Below are 24419 nucleotides of genomic sequence, written 5' to 3'. Positions count from 1 at the left end.
CGACTTTGGAGGCAGCTTATGGTAGAGAAATGAACATTCAATTTTCTGGCAACATGTCTGGTGTACATTCCTGCAGTCAGCATGCCAATTGCGCACTCCCTCAAAACTTGAGACATCTGTGGTATTGTGTTGTGTGATAAAACTGCACATTTTAGAGTTGCCTTTTATTGTCCCCAACACAAGGTGCACCTGTGTAATGATTCTGCTGTTTATGCAGCTTCTTGATATGCCACACCTGTCAGGTGAATGGATTATCTTGGGAAAGGAGAAATGCTCACTAATAGGGACGTAAAAAAATTTGTGCACAGAATTTGAGCGAAATAAGCTTTTGAGCATACGGAACATTTGTATGATCTTTTATTTCAGCTCATGAAACATGGGACCAACACTTTACATGTTGCGCTTATACTTTTGTTCAGTGTAGTAGCGAGGGTTTGATGCAGTGTTGTGTTACCAGGACTCTCACCTGACTGGGGGCAGGGGCTGTGTGCTATAGTGCTATTCTCTCCATTGTCAGGCATCTCTTCAGCAGGTTTCTCAGGGACCGGCGGTCGGACCTCACGTATCGTACACGTGTATTTGCATCGCCGCAGTGGGTTCACCGTGCTCCAGTACCAGCGAGAACACCTGGGGAGAGAGGAGGAGTTCAAATAAAGGAAGTCATACAAAACCAAGTCTAAACATGCCAATTTGTTTCATTATTAATTATGAATTGCTGCTACTTACTGGTAACCCACTGGGAAAAGTTTTCCTTGCTTTGCAGACAGCTCAGTCAGCATACCTAGCTTTTCAATCTGCAAAGAGCCTGAATTCAGAAAAGAGCAATGATTAGATATGCATAACCCATGACCAGTCCTGTGTCCACTGTACTGTGATACCTGTACTCAAGTGAGCTACAAATTACAATGTAATGTGTCGAGAAAACATACCAATCATCAAATTGATGTTTTCTGGCTCCAGTCCGGTCAAGAACTTCCTGCGAAGACTGATCCCATCAAAGTCCACGTACATCCTCCGATTCACCTCAAACCCTTGGCCAGTGATCATCTGCAATGGAACAAGAACAATGCACACGTGTGAGGAAACTCATTCAAGATTTTTTAAAACATAACAGTCCCACTACCTGAGTAGTCCCAGGACTTTACCTTGCCACTGATGAGGTCTCTGTGTTTGTAGCAGTAGACCTTCTTGTCGTCCTGGAATACACAGTTGCGGGAGCGGGCACACATGAAGTGGTAGTTGCTCTGGCAGGAGGTCAGACAGCAGCCCACTGTGGCACCTGTATGGTTACAGCGCTCACAGCGCTGAGGGGACAAGAGACACAGACAGGTTAGATCAGTCCAGGAGAAGAGAATAGGTCTGGATAATGAGTTTGAGAGAGATGATGGACATTGGACAATGATACACAAACTACAGCTGCTGAAAAAACAAGAATGTCACTGCACAAATAAAGTGAAGCCTCACCATGAAGCGCCCCCTAGCGACGGCACTGTGCACGTGCATCAGAGAGCCATTGTCCTCCTCGAACACCTCTGCGGACCACATGGAGCAGTTGATGTGAGCCCATTCGTTCTGGCCCAGGTACAGCAGCCTGCCCGCCTCCTGAGGGACACACGGAGGAGGTTAGAAATACAGGCCTGGTGGGTTACCTACTGTGTGGATTAGTTGACTTAATTTCCTGTGAGTCAAGGGCTGTTATGTTGAACAAGGGTATGAAGGCTTAGTGCTCTGAAGTCAGAGCACGGTTTGTGTTTCTTTCCACCATGCTGTGATTCCTTAAGTCACTTTTTAGAAGGTCTTCTCAGAAGTGTTCTGAAACCTAGTTTCATTCTTACTCACATTGGACTTAGCGTCTCCATACTTTTGGCACAGTGAGCATTGCCTCCCGTCGTCCTTGGACCACCCGGTGTCTAGGTCAGCCTTGGACAGCCGTCCCTCAGACTTGGATGGCCGTCCCTCAGACTTTGACTGTCGTCCAGCCCTTCCCCTTTTCCCTGAGGGACAAACGCCAGACATCACACCAAAACCAGAACAATCCCCTTAGGAAATTGGTCGATTCAATATTTGCTTTCTCATTGTTTTTCCTCCCCTCAGTTGTGGGAAGTACCTTTGAGTTTATTAAGCCTGAAAGCCCTGTTTTTCCTGAAGTGGAGGCCCCTGGTTGGCTCTGTGGTCAGTGGGGTGGTGGGGTGAGGCACCTCTTCTTGTTTCACCTCCAGGCGTGGTACGTTCTCCGTCTGCAGGGTCCCCAGAGGGGCCCTGGACCGTAGCTCCTCCCTCTCATGCCACTGGGCGTACACATGCTCAGTGGTGGGGGGCTGAACCGCATGGGACAGCATCCCACTGCAATGGGAAAGGGAATGGATGGAGGAATGGAGGAGATGAAAAAAGAGGAAGTCAAGTCATGTGTTAGAGTCATGCTGTGCCAAATTCCAACTTGAGTTATGAGCACGTAACTCAAATTTGGATGATTTAGGCAAACATCTGAGTTACATGTGCACACAGATACACTCAAGTTAGGATTTGACTAGAAGAGTATACAACAGACAGTGGCTCACATCTAGCTGATTATGGATTACACTCATTTACATTAACAAACAATTCATGTTTATGAATCAATCTTTTCCCCAAGAAGATGAGGTGACAGACAGGTCAGGTCCTGAGCTTACCACTCTACCTTTACCACTCTGTGCACCACTCTATAATGAGCTAAATGAAGTCACTACTCTGTGTCCTCCGTCGCAGAGAAGGAAGGATGTGAACTGGGAATGTGTGGGAGAGGAGGGGGACTGTCCTGGTTTTAACATAAAGAATAATAAAATAATTATAAGACTAACTTCTGTAACTTCCTGTCAAACTGGATTTTAATTACTGTTCCCACACTTTAAGGTCCTTGTTGACAGTAAAGTACAATTCAATCAACTTATCATTTCCTATCAGGATGTGAACAACAGGGGTGTCATACAAATGTGCGGCAAACCAGAAAACATAAAATCAGTTGCTCCACTGAATTTAGGCTTATGTTGCTTCATGGGAAAATACTCCACATAAATCACTGCATAGAAGAAGTGAAGCAATATGCAACAACCCAAAGTTAAACTGGAATTTCAAGATGGAATAAAATCTTCCCATATGAGCCAATTTCTGATAACATCATGTTAAATACCAAAAATTCAAGACAGACTTCGACAACCTTCTAAGACCCTTGGTAAATCGTATGCTGAGTTCAGGGTGCCGGAACATAATTACAAATCATTTGTAGACTGCAAAATGACCGCAAGAAGCCCAAACAGATAAAATATTTGACTAAAACAATCATTTCAAAACTTGATTATATTTGTATAAAACCACATATTTCTCTATTATGTGTGGGAATACGTTGGGGGGCCGCCAGTTGAGATCCCCTGGACAAGGAGATATGAGGAGCAGATTGCTACTCACACAGGCAGGTCTTTTGTTCGGGGGTCCCACACTTTGGGGTCCTGACTGTTGAACCAGTTGAAGACCTCCTCCAGAAGCTGCAGAGAGAACAGTTAGGAGAGGGTGAATCTAGACTCCCCTGTTGGCCATTTTAAAACATGTAGAGCTTTTTTCTTTCAAATGAACATTCCAAATGTCCCTGGATTCAACCATCTTCTATAACTGTAGTTTGAACCAAGTGAACCTATGACCACCAGGGGAGTCATGACCACCAGAACCACAGCCCTACAGAGCCCCATAACTCATTCCCAATTACATACTGTTCTGCTGACTAGATAGCCATATGGAACAACTTAGACACCACAAGACATGCACTGAGGACTGACATCACTGACTGACTGAGTACAGACCATGCATTGTGTTAGGATGAGGGTATTCAAGTGTCGGTGTTCAGTCTAACTTCTGATATATAACTTTATGAAACATTTAAACTAGTGTGTACAGTCTATAAACAATATTTCAAAATAAGTTGAGAATGTCTCAAGCAAGATGATTGTAAATCAGCTGTGTTGACAAAGTGCAGCCAAGTGTAGTGAGAACATTTGTATATCCGTTTATTATGACGTTTGTGTGCTTTAAACAAAAAACTGTGTTTTAAAAAAAAACACCCGATAACATTGCAGAAGACTTATAGTTCAACAAACAGTTTTTCCGTCATACTGAAAGTACACTGTGCTTTTAGCTACATCGTCAAGTAAATACTTCTGATTTGTACTGGACGATTGCCTGTGTAAGGAGTTTTCCTCCCAGAGTGTTGCCGTCTCTGAGTACTCAGCATTACCTTCAAGTAGTAGGAGCGGGCCAAGGCTGTGGGCCTTTCTTCCTCCGGGAGAGACTCCTCCTGATCCAGACGCCTCCGCACCACCTGCACCACATCTTCATGGAACGATTTCTACAACATAAATAGCCATAAAAACATACAAACATGGTTATTTAGCTGACAATTTGTTACACTCATTCTTCTTCCTTTAAAATCTTCCTTCAAATGAGAGTTTGAATGTAGAAGAGATCCTGTCCTGCCAATTCAGATACTATATAGAGACACTGACCAGGGTGGTGTAGAGGCCTTTGTCAAACTTCTTGCCCACAGCACGGAGGTCACAGGCTGGCTGGCCCTCCGCTCCACTGTCAGGGTCAACCTGGGTCACACACTACGGGAGGGGAATAGGGACAAATGTAGTATGTTACAGAGAAACACTGAAAATATAGCCACACGAGAACTTATGTGCAACAGTTCAAGAGGACCAGGCAAATAGTCCTAGCAGATCTCAGTATGTAAATGTACATCTGATATCAGCTAATAAACTTTAAAAAAGAGAGGAGAGAGTCGTTGCACTCGTTCTTTGAAATTATTTATTCAGAAAAGCCACATCAAAATGTAGGTTGACTACAAGTCATGACAGGTGTTAAAACGCCTGTTGATATGTTCAGCCTGCGCATCCTGTCTCATTTAGCATCCTGTGGCAAGAAGCATTGTACGGCCTGGTATCTCTCACCTGTGAGCAGGCGATGAGGTGCTGGGTGAGGGTGGAGGTGAGCAGGCAGGCCAGCACCTTCTCTATCCCGGCCCTCAGCTCCATGTGGAGCAGCTCCCTCCAGGCGCTGGGCTGGGACTGGCTGCAGGGCCGGCAGGAATACGCTACACTCTCTGGCAGGCTAGACAGAATCTCATACAGGTCACCTGGAGGGGAGAGGGGTGGACAACCATCAGAACCATTTCACGGCACCACATCAAAGCATGGGAGATAACAGTGTGTAATAAACTTGAGATTTGGGCTGTCCCAGACAAAAAATGTTTTATCTTGGTCGAGTCGTCTGTTCTTTCGACCAATCGACATTTTACTAATTATTTTTCCATATATAGACACACCCTATGCATTTGAATAAAATCAACTATATGCACTGAGCTTGCCTGACGCTTTAAGCACATTGTTTGATTAAATAATTAAGAAACAAATTACTCATGAGGGAGCCCATTGGCCACACTGAGTTAAAAAAATAATAATAAACGACAGGAAGTCTCTCCTCCGTGCTGCAGCAAACAGACACCACAGCATGTGTTTATTGCGCTGTCCATGCCAAAGCTGAAAAGTTCTGTTACCGAAATACCTCATTTGTTCAGGAAAAACATTCCCTATTCCCTCAACTCTTGCTCTCTTTACATGAAAAATGTATATATTGCATGCACGTGACCAATAGGGACTGGCGTATAGCCTATCATAATCACATGCCAGGCGCTAAAATAGAACTTGGATCTATTTGTGACGCATGACGTGCTGCAAGTCCCGCCTCTCCCATCTCCTCAATGGTTTTTAGGAGCATATACCCACGTGGGTGATTGAAAGATGAACTGAGGTCCACACTCCAGTCCAGTTGGTGGTGGTAATGCACCTTAAAGTTGGTTGCCAACCACCATATAAAGTCCAAAGAAGAAGAAGCCTGAAGGAGGAGAGATCACTAGAAAGCAGCTCTGTTTACCCTTTTATCTGTGGATTAATTGTCAGAGTAGAGGACCTTGTGCATATCAGGTAAAATAACAACCCAATGTTTATATCCCAGGACAAATGAGCTAGCAACAGCAAGCTAGCTAGCTAAATGGCCATAAATGTTTAATGCTTTTCGATCTGTCCCCAAATTAATATATTTGGTTCAAAGTTCGTTTTGATATTTCAACCCGCGTCTGGTGTGGGTGGACAAAACCAACATGCGCGCGCGATGGCACTTGCCCGGTGTAGTCAGCATGTTAGGCTATTGATTATAGACCTAATTAAGTAGGGGTTTCCCCTCTCCTCAATTTTCTTAAGACAATTAAGACAAGGGCTGTTTCCTCGTCTCCTCACTCAGCTGCTGCCTCCGCCACATTGTTCTCAACACCAGTTTGCTGGTTAACTTCGCTATTATGCACATAGCAACATACAGGGAAAGGAACCAATTCAATGGAGCACTGAAGATTATGTTTCAGAACCACGGACAGTGACCGCTATCCATCGCGGGAGAAAGAGCATTTGTTATAAAATATTATATTTATTAGCGTTGCACCATTATTCTTATGTAATATAACCATTTACAATTTCAGTAGCACGTCTTGGAGTTATGGACTGTGCCATCCTCGTGGCCTCGGCAATGAAGTAGTCCACTGAGACAGGCGCGAATCAAAAAGGTGTCATGTGCACCATGAAAAAATACATATATTTGCGACAACTTGACTACAGAAATCTCGGTCGACCAACAGCCCATCAACCAGTCCACTAAATGGGGTCAGCCCTAATAGAGATACAGTGCCTCCAGAAAATATTCACACCCCTTGACTTTCTCCACATTTTGTTGTGTTACAGCCTGAATTTAAAATGGATTAAATTGAGATGTAGTCGTCACACACACACACACACACAATACCCCATAATGTCAAAGAAGAATTGTGTTTTTCAAAATCTGTACAAATTAATTTAAAAAATGAAAAGCTGAAATGTCTATAGTCAATAAGTATTCAACCCCTTTGTTATGGCAAGCCTAAATTGGCTCAGGAGTAAACATTTCCTCAACCTTTTACTGCAGTCGGCTAAATCAGTGTCACAGAGTGTTTCTTCGTAATCTTAAACAAATCTATAATTAACAAAAATATAAATGTGTTGGTCCCATGTTTCATGAGCTGAAATAAAAGTTCCAAGAAAAAAACGTCCCAAATTGTGCACAAATTTGTTCGCATCCCTGTTAGAGAGCATTTCTCATTTGCCAAGATAATCCATCTTCCTGACAGGTGTGGCATATCAACAAGCTGATTAAACATCATGATCATTACACAGGTGCAACTTGTGCTGGGGACAATGAAAGACCACAAAAATTTGCAGTTTTGTCACACAAGACAATGCCACAGATGTCTCAAGTTTTGAGGCAGCGTGCAATTGGCATGCTGACCGCAGGAATGTCCACCAGAGCTGTTGCCAGATAATGTAATGTTCAATTCTCTACCATAAGCCACCTCCAACGTCATTTTAGAGAATTTGGCAGTAAGTCAAACCGGCCTCACAATCAGAGGCCACGCGTAAGCACACCAGCCCGGCTTCTTCACCTGCGGGACCGTCTGAGAGCAGCCACCTGGACAGCTGATGAAACTGTGGGTTTACACAACCGAAAAATTTCTGCACAAACGGTCAGAAACCATCACAGGGAAGTGCATCTGCGTGCTCGTCGTCCGCACCAGGGTTTTGACCTGACTGCAGTTTGGAATGGTAACCGACGTCAGTGGGCAAATGCTCCCCTTTGATGGTCCCTGGCACGCTGAATAAGTGTGCTCTTCACTGATGAATCCTGGTTTCAACTGTACCGGGCAGATGGCACACCGATTGTATGGCGTCGTGTGGGCGAGTGGTTTGCTGATGTCAACGTTGTGAACAGAGTGCCCCATGGTGGCGGTGGGGTTATGGTATGGGCAGGCATACGCTACGGACAACGAACACAATTAAATTTTATCGACGGCAATCTGAATGCACATAGATACCGTGACAAGATCCTGAGGCCCATTGTCGTGCCATTCATCCGCCGTCATCATGTTTCAGCATGATAATGCACGGCCCCATGTCGCAAGGATCTGTACACAATTCCTGGAAGCTGAAAATGTCCCAGTTCTTCCATGGCCTGCATACTCACCAGACTTGTCACCCATTAAGCATGGTTGGTATGCTCTGGATCGACGTATATGCCAGCGTGTTCCAGTTCCCACCAAAATATCCAGCAACTTCACACTGCCATTGAAGAGTGTGGGACAACATTCCACAATCAACAAACTGAACTCAATGCGATGCATGAGGCAAATGGTGGTCACACCAAATACTGGCTGGTTTTCTTATCCACGCCCCTAACTTAAATTTTTTAAAAAAGTATCAGTGACTAGTCTCCAGTCCCTGCCGCTGAAAAACATCCCTACAGCATGATGCTGCCACCACCATGCTTCACCATAATGATGGTGATCTGTATTCCCAGTCATGTGAAATCCATTGATTAGGGCCTAACTTATTTATTTCAATTGACTGATTTCCTTATAAGAACTGTAACTCAGTAAAATCTTTGAAATTGTTGCATGTTGCGGTTACATTTTGTTTCAGTGTACTTTGAAACAAAAGTATACACCTCCCACACAGTCAAGGGCAAAAAAAAAAAAAAAAAGACACCTGTACCTTGACAGATATAGAGTTGAAATGTATTACATTTTCAGTTTGCATCTCAATATTACACTTTACATACAGTGAGGGAAAAAAGTATGATCCCCTGCTGATTTTGTACGTTTGCCCACTGACAAAGACATGATCAGTCTATAATTTTAATGGTAGGTTTATTTGAACCGTGAGAGACAGAATAACAACAAAAAAATCCAGAAAAACGCATGTCAAAATTGTTATGAATTGATTTGCATTTTAATGAGGGAAATAAGTATTTGACCCCTCCGCAAAACATGACTTAGTACTTGGTGGCAAAACCCTTATTGGCAATCACAGAGGTCAGACGTTTTTGTAGTTGGCCACCAGGTTTGCACACATCTCAGGAGGGATTTTGTCTCACTCCACTTTGCAGATCTTCTCCAAGTCATTAAGATTTTGAAGCTGACGTTTGGCAACTCGAACCTTCAGCTCCCTCCACAGATTTTCTATGGGATTAAGGTCTGGAGACTGGCTAGGCCACTCCAGGACCTTAATGTGCTTCTTCTTGAGCCACTCCTTTGTGGCCTTGGCTGTACGTTTTGGGTCATTGTCATGCTGGAATACCCATCCACGACCCATTTCCAATGCCCTGGCTGAGGGAAGGAGGTTCTCAACCAAGATTTGACGGTACAAGGCCCCGTCCATCGTCCCTTTGATGCGGTGAAGTTGTCCTGTCCCCTTATCAGAAAAACACCCCCAAAGCATAATGTTTCCACCTCAATGTTTGATGGTGGGGATGGTGTTCTTGGGGTCATAGGCAGCATTCCTCCTCTTCCAAACACGGCGAGTTGAGTTGATGCCAAAGAGCTACATTTTGGTCTCATCTGACCACAACACTTTCACCCAGTTCTCCTCGGAATCATTCAGATGTTCATTGGCAAACTTCAGACGGGCATGTATATGTGCTTTCTTGAGCAGGAACAGGATTTCAGTCCTTCACGGCATAGTGTGTAACCAATTGTTTTCTTGGTGACTATGGTCCCAGCTGCCTTGAGATCATTGACAAGATCCTCCCGTGTAGTTCTGGGCTGATTCCTCACCGTTCTCATGATCATTGCAACTCCACGAGGTGAGATCTTGCATGGAGCCCCAGGCAGAGGGAGATTGACAGTTATTTTGTGTTTCTTCCATTTGCGAATAATCGCACCAACTGTTGTCACCTTCTCACCAAGCTGCTTGGCGATGGTCTTGTAGCCCATTCCAGCCTTGTGTAGGTCTACAATCTTGTCCCTGACATCCTTGGAGAGCTCTTTGGTCTTGGCCATGGTGGAGAGTTTGGAATCAGATTGATTGATTGCTTCTGTGGACAGGTGTCTTTTATACAGGCAACAAACTGAGATTAGGAGCACTCCCTTTAAGAGTGTCCTCCTAATCTCAACTCATTACCTGTATAAAAGACACCTGGGAGCCAGAAATCTTTCTGATTGAGAGGGGGTCAAATACTTATTTCCCTCAATAAAATGCAAATCAATTTATAACATTTTTGACATGGGTTTTTCTGGATTTTGTTGTTGTTATTCTGTCTCTCACTGTTCAAATAAACCTACCATTAAAATTATAGACTGATCATTTCTTTGTCAGTGGGCAAACATACAAAATTAGCAGTGGATCAAATACCTTTTTCCCTCACTGTACATCACAGAAGACTAAAATATAACAAAACCGTTTGACATAGAAACACTGGATTTATTCATTCAAATATTAATAATGTTCCACCCATGAGGCCACTAGAGGGAGATTTGGTAATTTGGCTGCAGGAAAGGGTTTTAACAAGTCACATAATAAGTTGCATGGACTGTGTGTAAATATAGTGTTTAACATGATTTTTTAATGACTACTTCATCTCTGTACCCCACACACACAATTATCTGTAAGGTCCCACAGTTGAGAAGTGAATTTCAAACAGATTAAACCAAAGACCAGTGAGGTTTTCCAATGCCTCACAAAGAAGGGCACATATTGGTACATGGGTTTAAAAGAAAGGGCAGATATTGAATATCCCTTTGAGCATGGTGAAGTTATTAATTACACTTTGGATGGTGTATCAATATACCCAGTCACTACAAAGTTGGCAGAGAGGAAGGAAACCGCTCAGGAATTTCACCATGAGGCCAATGGTGACTTTAAAACAGTTACAGAGTTTAATGGTTGTGATAGGAGAAAACTGAGGCTGGATCAACAAAATTGTAGTTACTCCACAATACTAACTAAATGACTGAGTGAAAAGAAGGAAGCCTGTATAGAATAAAAATACTCTAAAACATGCATTCTGTTTGCAGTAAGGCACTAAAGTAAAACTGCAAAGAATTTGACAAAGAAATTAACTTTATGTCCTGAATACAAAGTATTATGTTTGGGGCAAATCCAACACAACACATCACTGAGTACCACTTTTCATATTTTCAAGCATGGTGGTGGCTGCATCATGTTATGGGTATTCTTGTCATAGGCAACAACTAGGGAGTTTATTAGGATAAAAACCCTAGAGGAATAGAGCTAAGCAAAGGCAAAACCCTAGAGGAAAACCTGGTTCAGTCTGCTTTCCAACAGATACTGGGAGACAAAATCTTTAAACACAATAACCTAAAACACAAGGCCAAATATACACTGGAGTTGCTTACCAAGACGACGTTGAATGTTCACGAGTGGCCTAGTTAGTTTTGACTTAAATCTGCTTGAAAATCTATGCAAGACTTGAAAATGGCTGTCAAGCAGTGATCAACAATGAACTTGACAGAGCTTGAAGAATTTAAAAAATAATGTGCAAATATTGTACAATCCAGACGTGCAAAGCTTTTTTTAAGGGGGTAGATCAGCTTTAATATTGTAGATAGATTGTAACTTCCATCAATTACATTGTCTGCATCACTTCCAATCCCCCATATGTTTTTTTCCCCCTCGCAAATATATATATATATATATTACACAGTTGAAGTTGGAAGTTTACATTCACTTAGGTTGGAGTCATTAAAACTCATTTTTCAACCACTCCACAAATTTCTTGTTAACAAACTATAGTTTTGGCAAGTCGGTTAGGACATCTACTTTGTGCATGACACAAGTAATTTTTCCAACAATTGTTTACAGACAGATTATTTCACTTATAATTCACTGTATCACAATTCCAGTGGGTCAGAAGTTTACATACACTAAGTTGACTGTGCCTTTAAACAGCTTGGAAAATTCCAGAAAATGATGTCATGGCTTTAGAAGCTTCTGATAGGCTAATTGACATAATTTGAGTCCACTGGAGGTGTACCTGTGGATGTATTTTGAGGCCTACCTTCAAACTCAGTGCCTCTTTGCTTTACATCATGGGAAAATCAAAAGAAATCAGCCAAGACCTCAGAAAAAAAATGGTAGACCTCCACAAGTCTGGTTCATCCTTGGGAGCAATTTCCAAACGCCTGAAGGTACCACGTTCATCTGTACTAACAATAGTACGCAAGTATAAACACCATGGGACCACGCAGCCGTCATACCGTTCAGGAAGGAGACGCGTTCTGTCTCCTAGAGATGAACGTACTTTGGTGCGAAAAGTGCAAATCAATCCCAGAACAACAGCAAAATACCTTGTGAAGATGCTGGAGGAAACAAGTACAAAAGTATCTATATCCACAGTAAAACAAGTCCTACATGGACATAACCTGAAAGGCCGCTCAGCAAGGAAGAAGCCACTGCTCCAAAACCGCCATAAAAAAAGCCAGACTACGGTTTGCAACTGCACATGGGGACAAAGATCGAGAGAAATGTGCTCTGGTCTGATGAAACAAAAATAGAACTGTTTGGCCATAATGACCATCGTTATGTTTGGAGGAAAAAGGGGGTTGCTTGCAAGCCGAAGAACACCATCCCAACCGTGAAGCACGGGGGTGGCAGCATCAGCTGTGGGGGTGCTTTGCTGCAGGAGGGCTTGGTGCATTTCACAAAACAGCTGGTATCATGAGGAAGGAAAATTATGTGGATATATTGAAGCAACATCTCAAGACATCAGTCAGGAAGTGAAAGCTTGGTCGCAAATGGGTCTTCCAAATGGACAATGACCCCAAGCATACTTCCAAAGTTGTGGCAAAATGGCTTAAGGACAACAAAGTCAAGGTATTGGAGTGGCCATCACAAAGCCCTGACCTCAATCCTATAGAAAATGTGTGGGCAGACTGAAAAAGCGTGTGCAAGCAAGGAGGCCTACAAACCTGACTAAGTTACACCAGTTCTGTCAGGAGGAATGGGCCAAAATTCACCCAATTTATTGTGGGAAGCTTGTGGAAGGCTACCTGAAATGTTTGACCCAAGTTAAACAATTTAAAGGCAATGCTACCAAATACTAATTGAGTATGTAAACTTCTGACCCACTGGCAATGTGATGAAAGAAATAAAAGCTGAAATAAATCACTCTCTCTACTATTATTCTGACATTTCACATTCTTAAAATAAAGTGGTGATCCTAACTGACCTAAAACAGGGAATTATTACTAGGATTAAATGTCAGGAATTGTGAAAAACTGAGTGTAAATGTATTTGGCTAAGGAGTATGTAAACTTTAGACTTCAAGAGTATATACACACACACACACACACACACACACACACACACATATATATATATATATATATATATATATATATATATATATATATATATATATATATATATATATATATATATATATATATATATATATATATATATATATATATATATATATATATATATATATATATATATATATATATATATATACACACACAGTGGGGGGAAAAAAGTATTTAGTCAGCCACCAATTGTGCAAGTTCTCCCACTTAAAAAGATGAGAAAGGCCTGTAATTTTCATCATAGGTACACGTCAACTATGACAGACAAAATGAGAAAAGAAAATCCAGAAAATCACATTGTAGGATTTTTAATGAATTTATTTGCAAATTATGGTGGAAAATAAGTATTTGGTCAATAACAAAAGTTTCTCAATACTTTGTTATATACCCTTTGTTGGCAATGACACAGCTCAAACGTTTTCTGTAAGTCTTCACAAGGTTTTCACACACTGTTGCTGGTATTTTGGCCCATTCCTCCATGCAGATCTCCTCTAGAGCAGTGATGTTTTGGGGCTGTCGCTGGGCAACACGGACTTTCAACTCCCTCCAAAGATTTTCTATGGGGTTGAGATCTGGAGACTGGCTAGGCCACTCCAGGACCTTGAAATGCTTCTTACGAAGCCACTCCTTCGTTGCCCGGGCGGTGTGTTTGGGATCATTGTCATGCTGAAAGACCCAGCCACGTTTCATCTTCAATGCCCTTGCTGATGGAAGGAGGTTTTCACTCAAAATCTCACGATACATGGCCCCATTCATTCTTTCCTTTACACAGATCAGTCGTCCTGGTCCCTTTGCAGAAAAACAGCCCCAAAGCATGATGTTCCACCCCCATGCTTCACAGTAGGTATGGTGTTCTTTGGATGCAACTTAGCATTCTTTGTCCTCCAAACACAACGAGTTGAGTTTTTACCAAAAGGTTCTATTTTGGTTTCATCTGACCATATGACATTCTCCCAATCCTCTTCTGGATCATCCAAATGCACTCTAGCAAACTTCAGACGGGCCTGGACATGTACTGGCTTAAGCAGGGGGACACGTCTCGCACTGCAGGATTTGAGTCCCTGGCGGCGTAGTGTGTTACTGATGGTAGGCTTTGTTACTTTGGTCCCAGCTCTCTGCAGGTCATTCACTAGGTCCCCCCGTGTGGTTCTGGGATTTGCGAGATCTTGGCCAACAACCTCCTTCCCTCAGTAAGAGCATTGAAGATGGGTCGTGGCTGGGTCTTCCAGCATGACAACGACCCGAAACACACAGCCAGGTCAACTAAGGAGTGGCTCCGTAAGAAGCATTTGAAGGTCCTGGAATAGCCAGTCTCCAGACCTGAACCCAATAGAACATCTTTGGAGGGAGCTGAAAGTCCGTATTGCCCAGCGACAGCCCCGAAACCTGAAGGATCTGGCAAGGTCTGTATGGAGGAGTGGGCCAAAATCCCTGCTGCAGTGTGTGCAAACCTGGTCAAGACCTACAGGAAACGTATGATCTCTGTAATTGCAAACAAAGGTTTCTGTACCAAATATTAAGTTCTGCTTTTCTGATGTATCAAATACTTATGTCATGCAATAAAATGCAAATTAATTACTTAAAAATCATACAATGTGATTTTCTGTATTTTTGTTTTAGATTCCGTCTCTCACAGTTGAAGTGTACCTATGATAAAAATTACAGACCTCTAAATGCTTTGTAAGTAGGAAAACCTGCAAAATCGGCAGTGTATCAAATACTTGTTCTCCCCACTGTATATACATATACACACACATTAAAAAATATATATTTCCCTTTACTTTCCAACCCCACCACTAGTGAACAACAATGCATAGGCCTCTACTTCCAGTTTATACATACTATATACATTTTATGGACACAGTCAATTTTACAATAATTATATTTTGTTTGTTTTTCCTCCTGAACTTCCTCTCCCCTCAACCTCTCCGATCATTTTCATGATGTCCATCCGGTTTGCTTCTATATGCCATATCTTTCTAACTGTGCTCTTTCACAAAAGCTCTCAACCTATTACCTATATACTTATTATGGACACAGTATGCTTTACATTAGTTATCTTGTTGCTATTAGTTGTTGTTAGTTGTTTTTAGTCCCATCCTTCAACTCCATTCAACACCTCCCATCTATCTCTTAACACCATCCATATTGGATTTCTATTTGCCATATATTTTTCAACTGCACTGTGATGTTTTACAAAAGTTCTGAACCCTTCTATTCACATGGTTTCTACAGATTGTAAAATGAAAATAAACACAATATATTTTTATATTATTGATCGATTGACTATGACTTTTCAGATCACCCAGTAGTGCTATCTGCAGGGTTAGCTCCAGGTAAATATTGCAATCATTTAGCCATTCCTGGACCTGTGTCCAAAAACAAGCTACAAATGGACAGTACCAAAACAAATGATCTAATGATTCTGTCTCTTCACAGCAGAATCTGCAGAGCTGGGAAGATTGTATCCCCCATATAAATAACATTCTATTGGTAGCAATAATTTTGTACAATAATTTAAATTGAAAAATTATAAGTTTTGAATCTGGTGTCGTTTTGCGTATCAGTTCATAAACACTATGCCATGGAATCGGTACGTCAAAAATCTCTTCCCAACTATTTTGCAATCTATATGGGACGGCTGTCAATCCTTTGGTCCTTTTAATGAAACTGGTGTAGTTTATCACAAATTTTCTTAAACCAATTATGTTCTTTAATGCAGGGCCGACAGACAAGTTCCTTACTTTTTCCCCCTTCCACTTTCCTCTTCCATTTTTGCGGTAATGCTACAATTATTTGGTTGTAATTTTGGGTAGAGCAGACATTTTTCATATGTTTTTGATATCTGCATGTGCGACATAACTCCACCAGTCCTACCTATGATATCATTTACAAAGATTATACCTTTTTTTCATTTTGTCAAAAAATGTTTTTTGTCAATTAGTATATTTGAGTTTAACCACAATATTTGTTGCATTATTTGTTCTGTCATTTCTGGAGGATTAAATTGAAATTGCAACCAACTTTCTATGGCTTGTTTTAGAAATAGTGATATCTGGGAGATGATTTCCTTTTCAAATAACTGAAAGTGACAGGTTGTAATCTGAAAAAAGACCATTCTTGAACATTTGGTGAGACAATCTTACTAATTTGCAAGAGAACCAGTTCGGAATTAAGTGTACATTTTGTATGACTGAAGCTTTTAGTGATAGGTGTAATGCTTTAATATTTAATAATTTCTGTCCTCCGAATTCATATTCATTATATAAATAGGCCCGTTTAATTTTGTCTGGCTTGCCGTTCCAAATAAAATGGAATATTTTTTTCTCATATAATTTTAAAAAACTGTTCGCTAGGCGTAGGCAAGACCGTAAGCAAAAAGGTAAACTGGGATAATACTAAAGAGTTAATCAGGGTGATTTTTCCACAAATAGACAGGGATTTACCTTTCCATGGTAGCAAGATCTTATCTATTTTTGCTAACTTTCTATTAAAATGTATTGAGTGAGATCATTTATTTCATTTGGGATATGTATTCCGAGTATATCCACATCACCATCAGACAATTTTATTGGTAAACTACATGGTAATGTAACATTTTTATTTTTTAGTGATCCAATACGTAATATAGTACATTTATCATAATTTGGTTGTAATCCAGAGAGGTTAGAAAATGTATCTAGATCATCTATGAGGCAGCTGTGGAGGGATTATAGTTGTGGATTTAAAAGAAAACATGAATCATCAGCGTACAATGACAACTTTGTTTTTAAGCCCTGTATTTCTAATCCCTTGATATTATTGTTGGATCTGATTTTAATAGCTAACATTTCAATGGCCATAATAAATAGATATGCCAATAGTGGGCAACCTTGTTTCACTCCTCTTGACAATTTAAAACTTTCTGAGAAATAGCCATTATTCACTATTTTACATAAAACTTTCTGAGAAATAGCCATTATTCACTATTTTACATACACCTAGGGTTACTATACATGACTTTAACCCAAAAAAAATCCTCATCAATACCCCATAATGACAAAGCAAAAACAGGTTTAGATTTTTTTTGCAAATGTATTAAAGAAAACAGAAATATCACATTTACACAACTATTCAGACCCTTTACCCAGTACTTTGTTTAAGCACCTTTGGCAGCGATTACAGCCTCAAGTCTTCTTGGGTATGACGCTACAAGCTTGGCACACCTGTATTTGAGGAGTTTCTCCCATTCTTCTCTGCAGATCCTCTCAAGCTCTGTCAGGTTGGATGGGGCGCATCGCTACACAGCTATTTTCAGTCTCTCCAGAGATGTTAGATTGGGTTCAAGTCCGGGCTCTGGCTAGGCCACTCAAGGACACTCCTGCGTTGTCTTGGCTGGGTACTTAGGGTCGTTGTCCAGTCTGAGGTCCTGAGCGCTCTGGAGCAGGAAGGATCTCTGTACTTTGCTCCGTTCATCTTTCCCTCGATCCTGACTAGTCTAACAGTCCCTGCCACTGAAAAACATCCCTGCAGCATGATGCTGCCACCACCACGCTTCACCGTAGGGATGGTGCCTGGTTTCCTCCAGACATGACGCTTGGCATTCAGGCCAAAGAGTTCAATCTTGGTTTCATCAGACCAGAGAATCTTGTTTCTCATGGTCTGAGAGTCCTTTTGGAGCCTTTTGGCAAACTCCAAGCGGGCTGTCATGTGCCTTTTACTGAGGGGTGTCTTCCGTCTGGCCACTCCACCATAAAGGCCTGATTGGTGGAGTGCTGCAGAGATGGTTGTCCTTCTGGAAGGTTCTTCCATCTCCACAGGGGAACTTTGGAGCTCTGTCAGCGTGACCAGGGCCCTTCTCCCCCGATTGCTCAGTTTGGACGGGCGGCCAGCACTAGGAAAAGTCTTGGTGGTTCCAAACTTCTTCCATTTAAGAATGTAGGCCACTGTGTCCTTGGGGACCTTCAATGCTGCAGGAATGTTTTGGTACCCTTCCCCAGATCCGTGCCTCAAACACAATCCTGTCTCGGAGCTCTACGGACAATTCCTTAGAGCTCTTAGCTATATAGACAGGTGTGTGCCTTTCCAAATCATGTCCAATCAATTAAATGTACCACAGGTGGACTCCAATCAAGTTGTAGAAACATCTAAAGGATGATCAATGGAAACAGGACGCACCTGAGCTCAATTTCGAGTCTCATAGCAAAGGGTCTGAATACTTATGTAAATAAGGTATGTTTTATTTTTATACATTTGCAAACATTTCTAAAAACCTGTTTCCATTTTGTGATTATGGGGTATTGTGTGTAGATTGATGATGAAAATGTGTTATTTAATCAACTTTAGAATAAGGCTATAACGTAACAAAATGTGGAAAAGGGGAACGGATCTGAATACTTTCCCAAGAATGTCCCCAAGAACACAGTGGCCTTCATCATTCTTAAATGGAAGAAGTTTGGAACCACCAAGACTCTTCCTAGAGCTGGCCGCCCGGCCAAATTGAGCAATCGGGAGAGAAGGGCCTTCGTCAGGGAGGTGAGTACACTGACTGAAGGTAACATCAATAAGAGCTTATAGCTTTCACCTGGATTCACCTGGTCAGGCATGTCATGGAAAGAGCAGGTGTTTATAATGTTTTATACCCTCAGTGCAAACTGGTGAGGGCCTAAAAAGGTGACAGAAATTATTCGCACGGAAACACAAAAAAGGCTGCGTAAACTGCAAAAAAATCTGCCTATTATCAGAATGGGGTTGTCACCATACCAACACTTTACTAACAATGTGCTACCAGACCAAGTATCATGATACCGAATAATATGTATCCACTTTGCTTGCACTGCGAGCCGCTCCAATAATTAAACAAATGTAACTACAGAATTCCCATCACTGTCTGCGCAACCCAGCTCAAGTTTGCATCCCTGTGAAAGGTACTGCTGAGCATGGGAACCCGTTACACAGCAGAGGAAGTTGGGAGTAACACTGGAAGACTCACCTGTTAGGTCCTCACACTTGGCGTGTACCCAGTGGTTGCAGGTGGCACACTGCATCATCTGACTGTCGTAGTCACTGTCCTCATAGCACTTGAAGCAGATTGGACAGTAGTTGCCTTTAGAGGGAGATATCGTCAATATCCTGCCATTCCCATATGAACAGTGAAATCAAAGAAATGAACTTGTCTTTTATCATGTTTTAACATTTGTGTTCGCAGATTGAGTTCCCCAGCGTGCTCACGTCATCTCACCTTGGTCGTGGAGCTTGGTGCAGTCCGGACAGAGTCCTTTATCGTGGTTCCACTCTGTGTCCCAACTCTTCCCTGGTGTAACCCCACAGCTTTTACACCTGATGCACGTCATACACACCCAGGCCTTCCTCCTTTTGTTGGGTTTGGGGTAGTTAGGCCCCAGGCATGAAGGGTGATAACAGTTCTGACATCTGTCACACTCCAGCATAGGCTGAGGAACACCAGAGAGATATGGCATCACAGAGTTACACATACAGTGGGGAGAACAAGTATTTGATACACTGCCGATTTCGCAGGTTTTCCTACTTACAAAGCATGTAGAGGTCTGTAATTTTTATCATAGGTACACTTCAACTGTGAGAGAAATCCAGAAAATCACATTGTATGATTTGTAAGTAATTAATTTGCATTTTATTGCATGACATAAGTATTTTATCACCTGCCAACCAGTAAGAATTCCGGCTCTCACAGACCTGTTAGTTTTTCTTTAAGAAGCCCTCTTGTTCTCCACTCATTACCTGTATGAACTGCACCTGTCCACACACTCAATCAAACAGACTCCAACCTCTCCACAATGGCCAAGACCAGAGAGCTGTGTAAGGATATCAGGGATAAAATTGTAGACCTGCACAAGGCTGGGATGGGCTACAGGACAATAGGCAAGCAGCTTGGTGAGAAGGCAACAACTGTTGGCGCAATTATTAGAAAATGGAAGAAGTTCAAGATGACGGTCAATCACCCTCGGTCTGGGGCTCCATGCAAGATCTCACCTCGTGGGGCATCAATGATCATGAGGAAGGTGAGGGATCAGCCCAGAACTACACGGCAGGACCTGGTCAATGACCTGAAGAGAGCTGGGACCACAGTCTCAAAGAAAACCATTAGTAACACACTACGCCGTCATGGATTAAAATCCTGCAGCGCACGCAAGGTCCCCCTGCTCAAGCCAGCGCATGTCCAGGCCCGTGTGAAGTTTGCCAATGACCATCTGGATGATCCAGAGGAGGAATGGGAGAAGGTAATGCGGTCTGATGAGACAAAAATAGAGCTTTTTGGTCTAAACTCCACTCGCCGTGTTTGGAGGAAGAAGAAGGATGAGTACAATCCCAAGAACACCATCCCAACCGTGAAGCATGGAGGTGGAAACATCATTCTTTGGGGATGCTTTTCTGCAAAGGGGACAGGACGACTGCACCGTACTGAGGGGAGGATGGATGGGGCCATGTATCGCGAGATTTTGGCCAACAACCTCCTACCCTCAGTAAGAGCATTGAAGATGGGTCGTGGCTGGGTCTTCCAGCATGACAACGACCCAAAACACACAGCCAGGGCAACTAAGGAGTGGCTCCGTAAGAAGCATCTCAAGGTCCTGGAGTGGCCTAGCCAGTCTCCAGACCTGAACCCAATAGAAAATCTTTGGGAGGGAGCTGAAAGTCCGTATTGCCCAGCGACAGCCCCGAAACCTGAAGGATCTGGAGAAGGTCTGTATGGAGGAGTGGGCCAAAATCCCTGCTGCAGTGTGTGCAAACCTGGTCAAGACCTACAGGAAACGTATGATCTCTGTAATTGCAAACAAAGGTTTCTGTACCAAATATTAAGTTCTGCTTTTCTGATGCATCAAATACTTATGTCATGCAATAAAATGCAAATTAATTACTTAAAAATCATACAATGTGATTTTCTGGATTTTTGTTTTAGATTCCGTCTCTCACAGTTGAAGTGTACCTATGATAAAAATTACAGACCTCTATATGCTTTGTAAGTAGGAAAACCTGCAAAATCAGCAGTGTATCAAATACTTGTTCTCCCCACTGTAGATTGGTGGCTATACTGATGTCGGGGTCACAGTTTATTCCTGATGGAAAATCCAAAGATGTGGATATATGAAGATAGATCACACTCAGGCCGTTAACAATTGAAAAAATGGTCAGTTCCGGTCTACTTAAGTGTCTCTCCCATAGACACCAATGTAATAGCAGCTAGATCATGTCTACTTAGTTAATTGACTTAGTCATTGAACCAGAAAAAAAAAAACAGAGTAGAGTGCCTCGCTTCCTCTTCCGTCTCTGGGTTAACTATAGGCCCTAGATATAGCCTAAAACTAGTGACCAGGTGGATAAGTCCTCAGGTGAGACTGGAGTGACTGGGGCCTTGTGTGGACCCATACCTTGGAGTGCTTGTTTTTTCTGCCACATACGTGGCAGCACTTGCAGCGGCGACAGCACCAGTTCTCCCTGTTCTCCTCAGAGGGCCGCTCCGTTGGCTCAAGGCAAAACCGGTGGAAGGGCTCACAGCACACCTGGCAGTACAGCATCTGCTAGGATAGGAACAGACAACGGTCTGCAGGTTTAAGACTTTCCAATGGTAGATCCATTTTCTTCAATGACAAAAACATCCTATAGCAAATAGCAGTGTTGAAAACAAAGACATTCCTCCAATGGGACATTGTAATAACAGAGCCATGTTGTGAGCCTATACCTCTTGTTGTCCTTTACTGGCACACAGCAGGCAGACACAGGGGGGCATGAGGGGCACAGAGGTCAGGATACTCAGGCCTCCCATCATCCACACGTTCTGGAGGTCACAGTCCTCCTGCAGGGCAGACAGGGGATGATTAGACACAGCTTTCACCTCTCATGCTGAGGCCACAGGACAGAGTCAGACACAGGAGTGGGTGATACAGAGATGGGGAAACAGCCTTTTGGACTCTTGATGTAGAAGAACACTGACATCCAGTGGATAGATAATATAATTACATAACTAAACCTAACCAAAGACACACAAAGCCTGATGATGATAATGGCAAATTATGAGTAGTTTGGGTCCTGGATGCTGGTTGGCTGAAACAGCATTCCTGTGTATTTAGCATACAATATAGCACGGGTATGATGCAAAACGACGTATTTACTGTTATATTTATGTTGGTAACGGTTTATAATAGCAATAAGGCACCTCAGGGATTTCTGGTATATTGGCCAATATACAACATCGCCTCAGCTTTATTGCTTAATTATAATGCAAGGCTCAAGTTTAGTTGTCTAAATCAATGCACTTGCACTGGGCCTACACTACAGTTCAAATGTTTGGGGTCACTTACAAATGTCCTTGTTTTTGAAAGAAAATCAATTTTTTTTGTCCATTAAAATAACATCAAATTGATCAGAAATACAATGTAGACATTGTTAATGTTGAAAATTGCTATTGTAGCTGGAAACGGCTGATTTTTAATGGATTATCTACATAGGTGTACGGAGGCCCATTATCAGCAACCATCAGTCCTTTGTTCCAATGGCACGTTGTGTTTGCTAATCCAAGTTTATCATTTTAAAAGGCTAATTGATCATTAAAATACAGGGAACACTTAAACAACACATCCTAGATCTGAATGAATGAAATAATCTTATTAAATACTTTTTTCTTTACATAGTTGAATGTGCTGACAACAAAATCACACAAAAATTATCAATGGAAATCAAATGTATCAACCCATGGAGGTCTGGATTTAGAGTCACCCTCAAAATTAAAGTGGAAAACCACACTACAGGCTGATCCAACTTTGATGTAATGTCCTTAAAACAAGTCAAAATGAGGCTCAGTAGTGTGTGTGGCCTCCACGTGCCTGTATGACCTCCCTACAACGCCTGGGCATGCTCCTGATGAGGTGGCGGATGGTCTCCTGAGGGATCTTCTCCCAGACCTGGACTAAAGCATCCACGAACTCCTGGACAGTCTGTGGTGCAACGTGGCATTGGTGGATGGAGCGAGACATGATGTCCCAGATGTGCTCAATAATTGCAATGTCAACATCCTTAGTTATTAACATATTAATAACTTATTCAGATCAATCAGTCCACTTATAATTCGTAATCATAATCAAATTAATCACCCAAAACAACTTTAGAATGACAATTCTTAGTTAGTCACCTTGGTTCCATCATTCAAAGTTAAATCTCTCACCTTGGCACATATTGACACTGGCAGAATGTATATTTATATTATCATAATTCTAGCATTAACTTCCTCATAACGAGAATTACAACAGATCAGTATCTTAATGCATTCCTAGTCCAAATTACTATAAATGTAGCAGTGTATAATACCTCCTTAATCAACATACTACCTTAACCTTAACAGTGGTCCTCTGTAGCTCAGCTGGTAGAGCATGGCGCTTGTAACGCCAAGGTAGTGGGTTCGATCCCCGGGACCACCCATACATAAAAATGTATGCACGCATGACTGTAAGTCGCTTTGGATAAAAGCGTCTGCTAAATGGCATATTATATTATTATTATTAGAAAACCCTTATCTCAGACACCCCAGCTTAATCTTATTTTTATTGGCCAGTCTGAGATATGGCTTTTACTTTGCAACTCTGCCTAGAAGGTCAGCATCCTGGAGTCTCCTCTTCTGAGACTGGTGTACTATTTAATTAAGACTGATGGTTGCTGATAATGGGCCTCTGCACGCCTATGTAGATATTCCATTAAAAGTCAGCCGTTTCCAGCTACAATAGCCATTTACAACATTAACAATGTCTACACTGTATTTCTGATCAATTTGATGTTATTCTAATGGACAAAAAAATTGCTTTTCTTTCGAAAACAAGGACATTTCTAAGTGACCCCAAACTTTTGAACGGTAGTATATATCTTTCTAGATTGGCTTGACAAGCAAAATCAGTAGCTAACTGGTAAATGAGATCTCTAAAACCACAGCTACAAGAGTCAGGGAAAAACATCCGACCTTGAAATCCACTCCGATCTTGTGCGTAGGCTCGGTGGGCTCCCTCTCCCTCTGGTCGAATCCATTGGCCAGGGCGGCCAGGACGCTGGGTGGCGTCTGCTCCAGAGGATTCTGGGAAAAATATGACGGAGCATGAAAACGGGCTCGTCCCCAACCCGCCTCCACCAACATCCTTCCCCTCTCACCCCC

General features: G+C 42.2%; 1 protein-coding gene across 1 annotated transcript in view; it reads right to left on the bottom strand.

Moving 5' to 3' along the window:
• Positions 1 to 24419, bottom strand: part of LOC311127058 (histone-lysine N-methyltransferase 2A-like) — a 55734-nt gene that overhangs the window by 11544 nt on the left and 19771 nt on the right. Inside the window, exons 10-25 of the mRNA XM_084158802.1 lie at positions 24231 to 24341; positions 21966 to 22079; positions 21655 to 21804; positions 19488 to 19698; positions 19239 to 19352; positions 4977 to 5161; positions 4530 to 4631; positions 4262 to 4372; positions 3442 to 3518; positions 2108 to 2343; positions 1840 to 1994; positions 1465 to 1602; positions 1146 to 1304; positions 930 to 1047; positions 727 to 805; positions 467 to 627 (exon numbers count right to left, since the gene is read on the bottom strand). Of these exons, the coding sequence (XP_084014928.1) occupies positions 467 to 627; positions 727 to 805; positions 930 to 1047; positions 1146 to 1304; positions 1465 to 1602; positions 1840 to 1994; positions 2108 to 2343; positions 3442 to 3518; positions 4262 to 4372; positions 4530 to 4631; positions 4977 to 5161; positions 19239 to 19352; positions 19488 to 19698; positions 21655 to 21804; positions 21966 to 22079; positions 24231 to 24341 (2221 nt within the window). The remainder of the gene's footprint in view (positions 1 to 466; positions 628 to 726; positions 806 to 929; positions 1048 to 1145; positions 1305 to 1464; positions 1603 to 1839; positions 1995 to 2107; positions 2344 to 3441; positions 3519 to 4261; positions 4373 to 4529; positions 4632 to 4976; positions 5162 to 19238; positions 19353 to 19487; positions 19699 to 21654; positions 21805 to 21965; positions 22080 to 24230; positions 24342 to 24419) is intronic.

This window comes from Coregonus lavaretus (genome assembly GCF_964263955.1).
Source record: "Coregonus lavaretus genome assembly, chromosome: 3".
Lineage (NCBI taxonomy): Eukaryota > Metazoa > Chordata > Actinopteri > Salmoniformes > Salmonidae > Coregonus > Coregonus lavaretus.
Note: the sequence above shows the minus strand (reverse complement) of the source record. Positions and strands in the feature narration are given on the sequence as shown.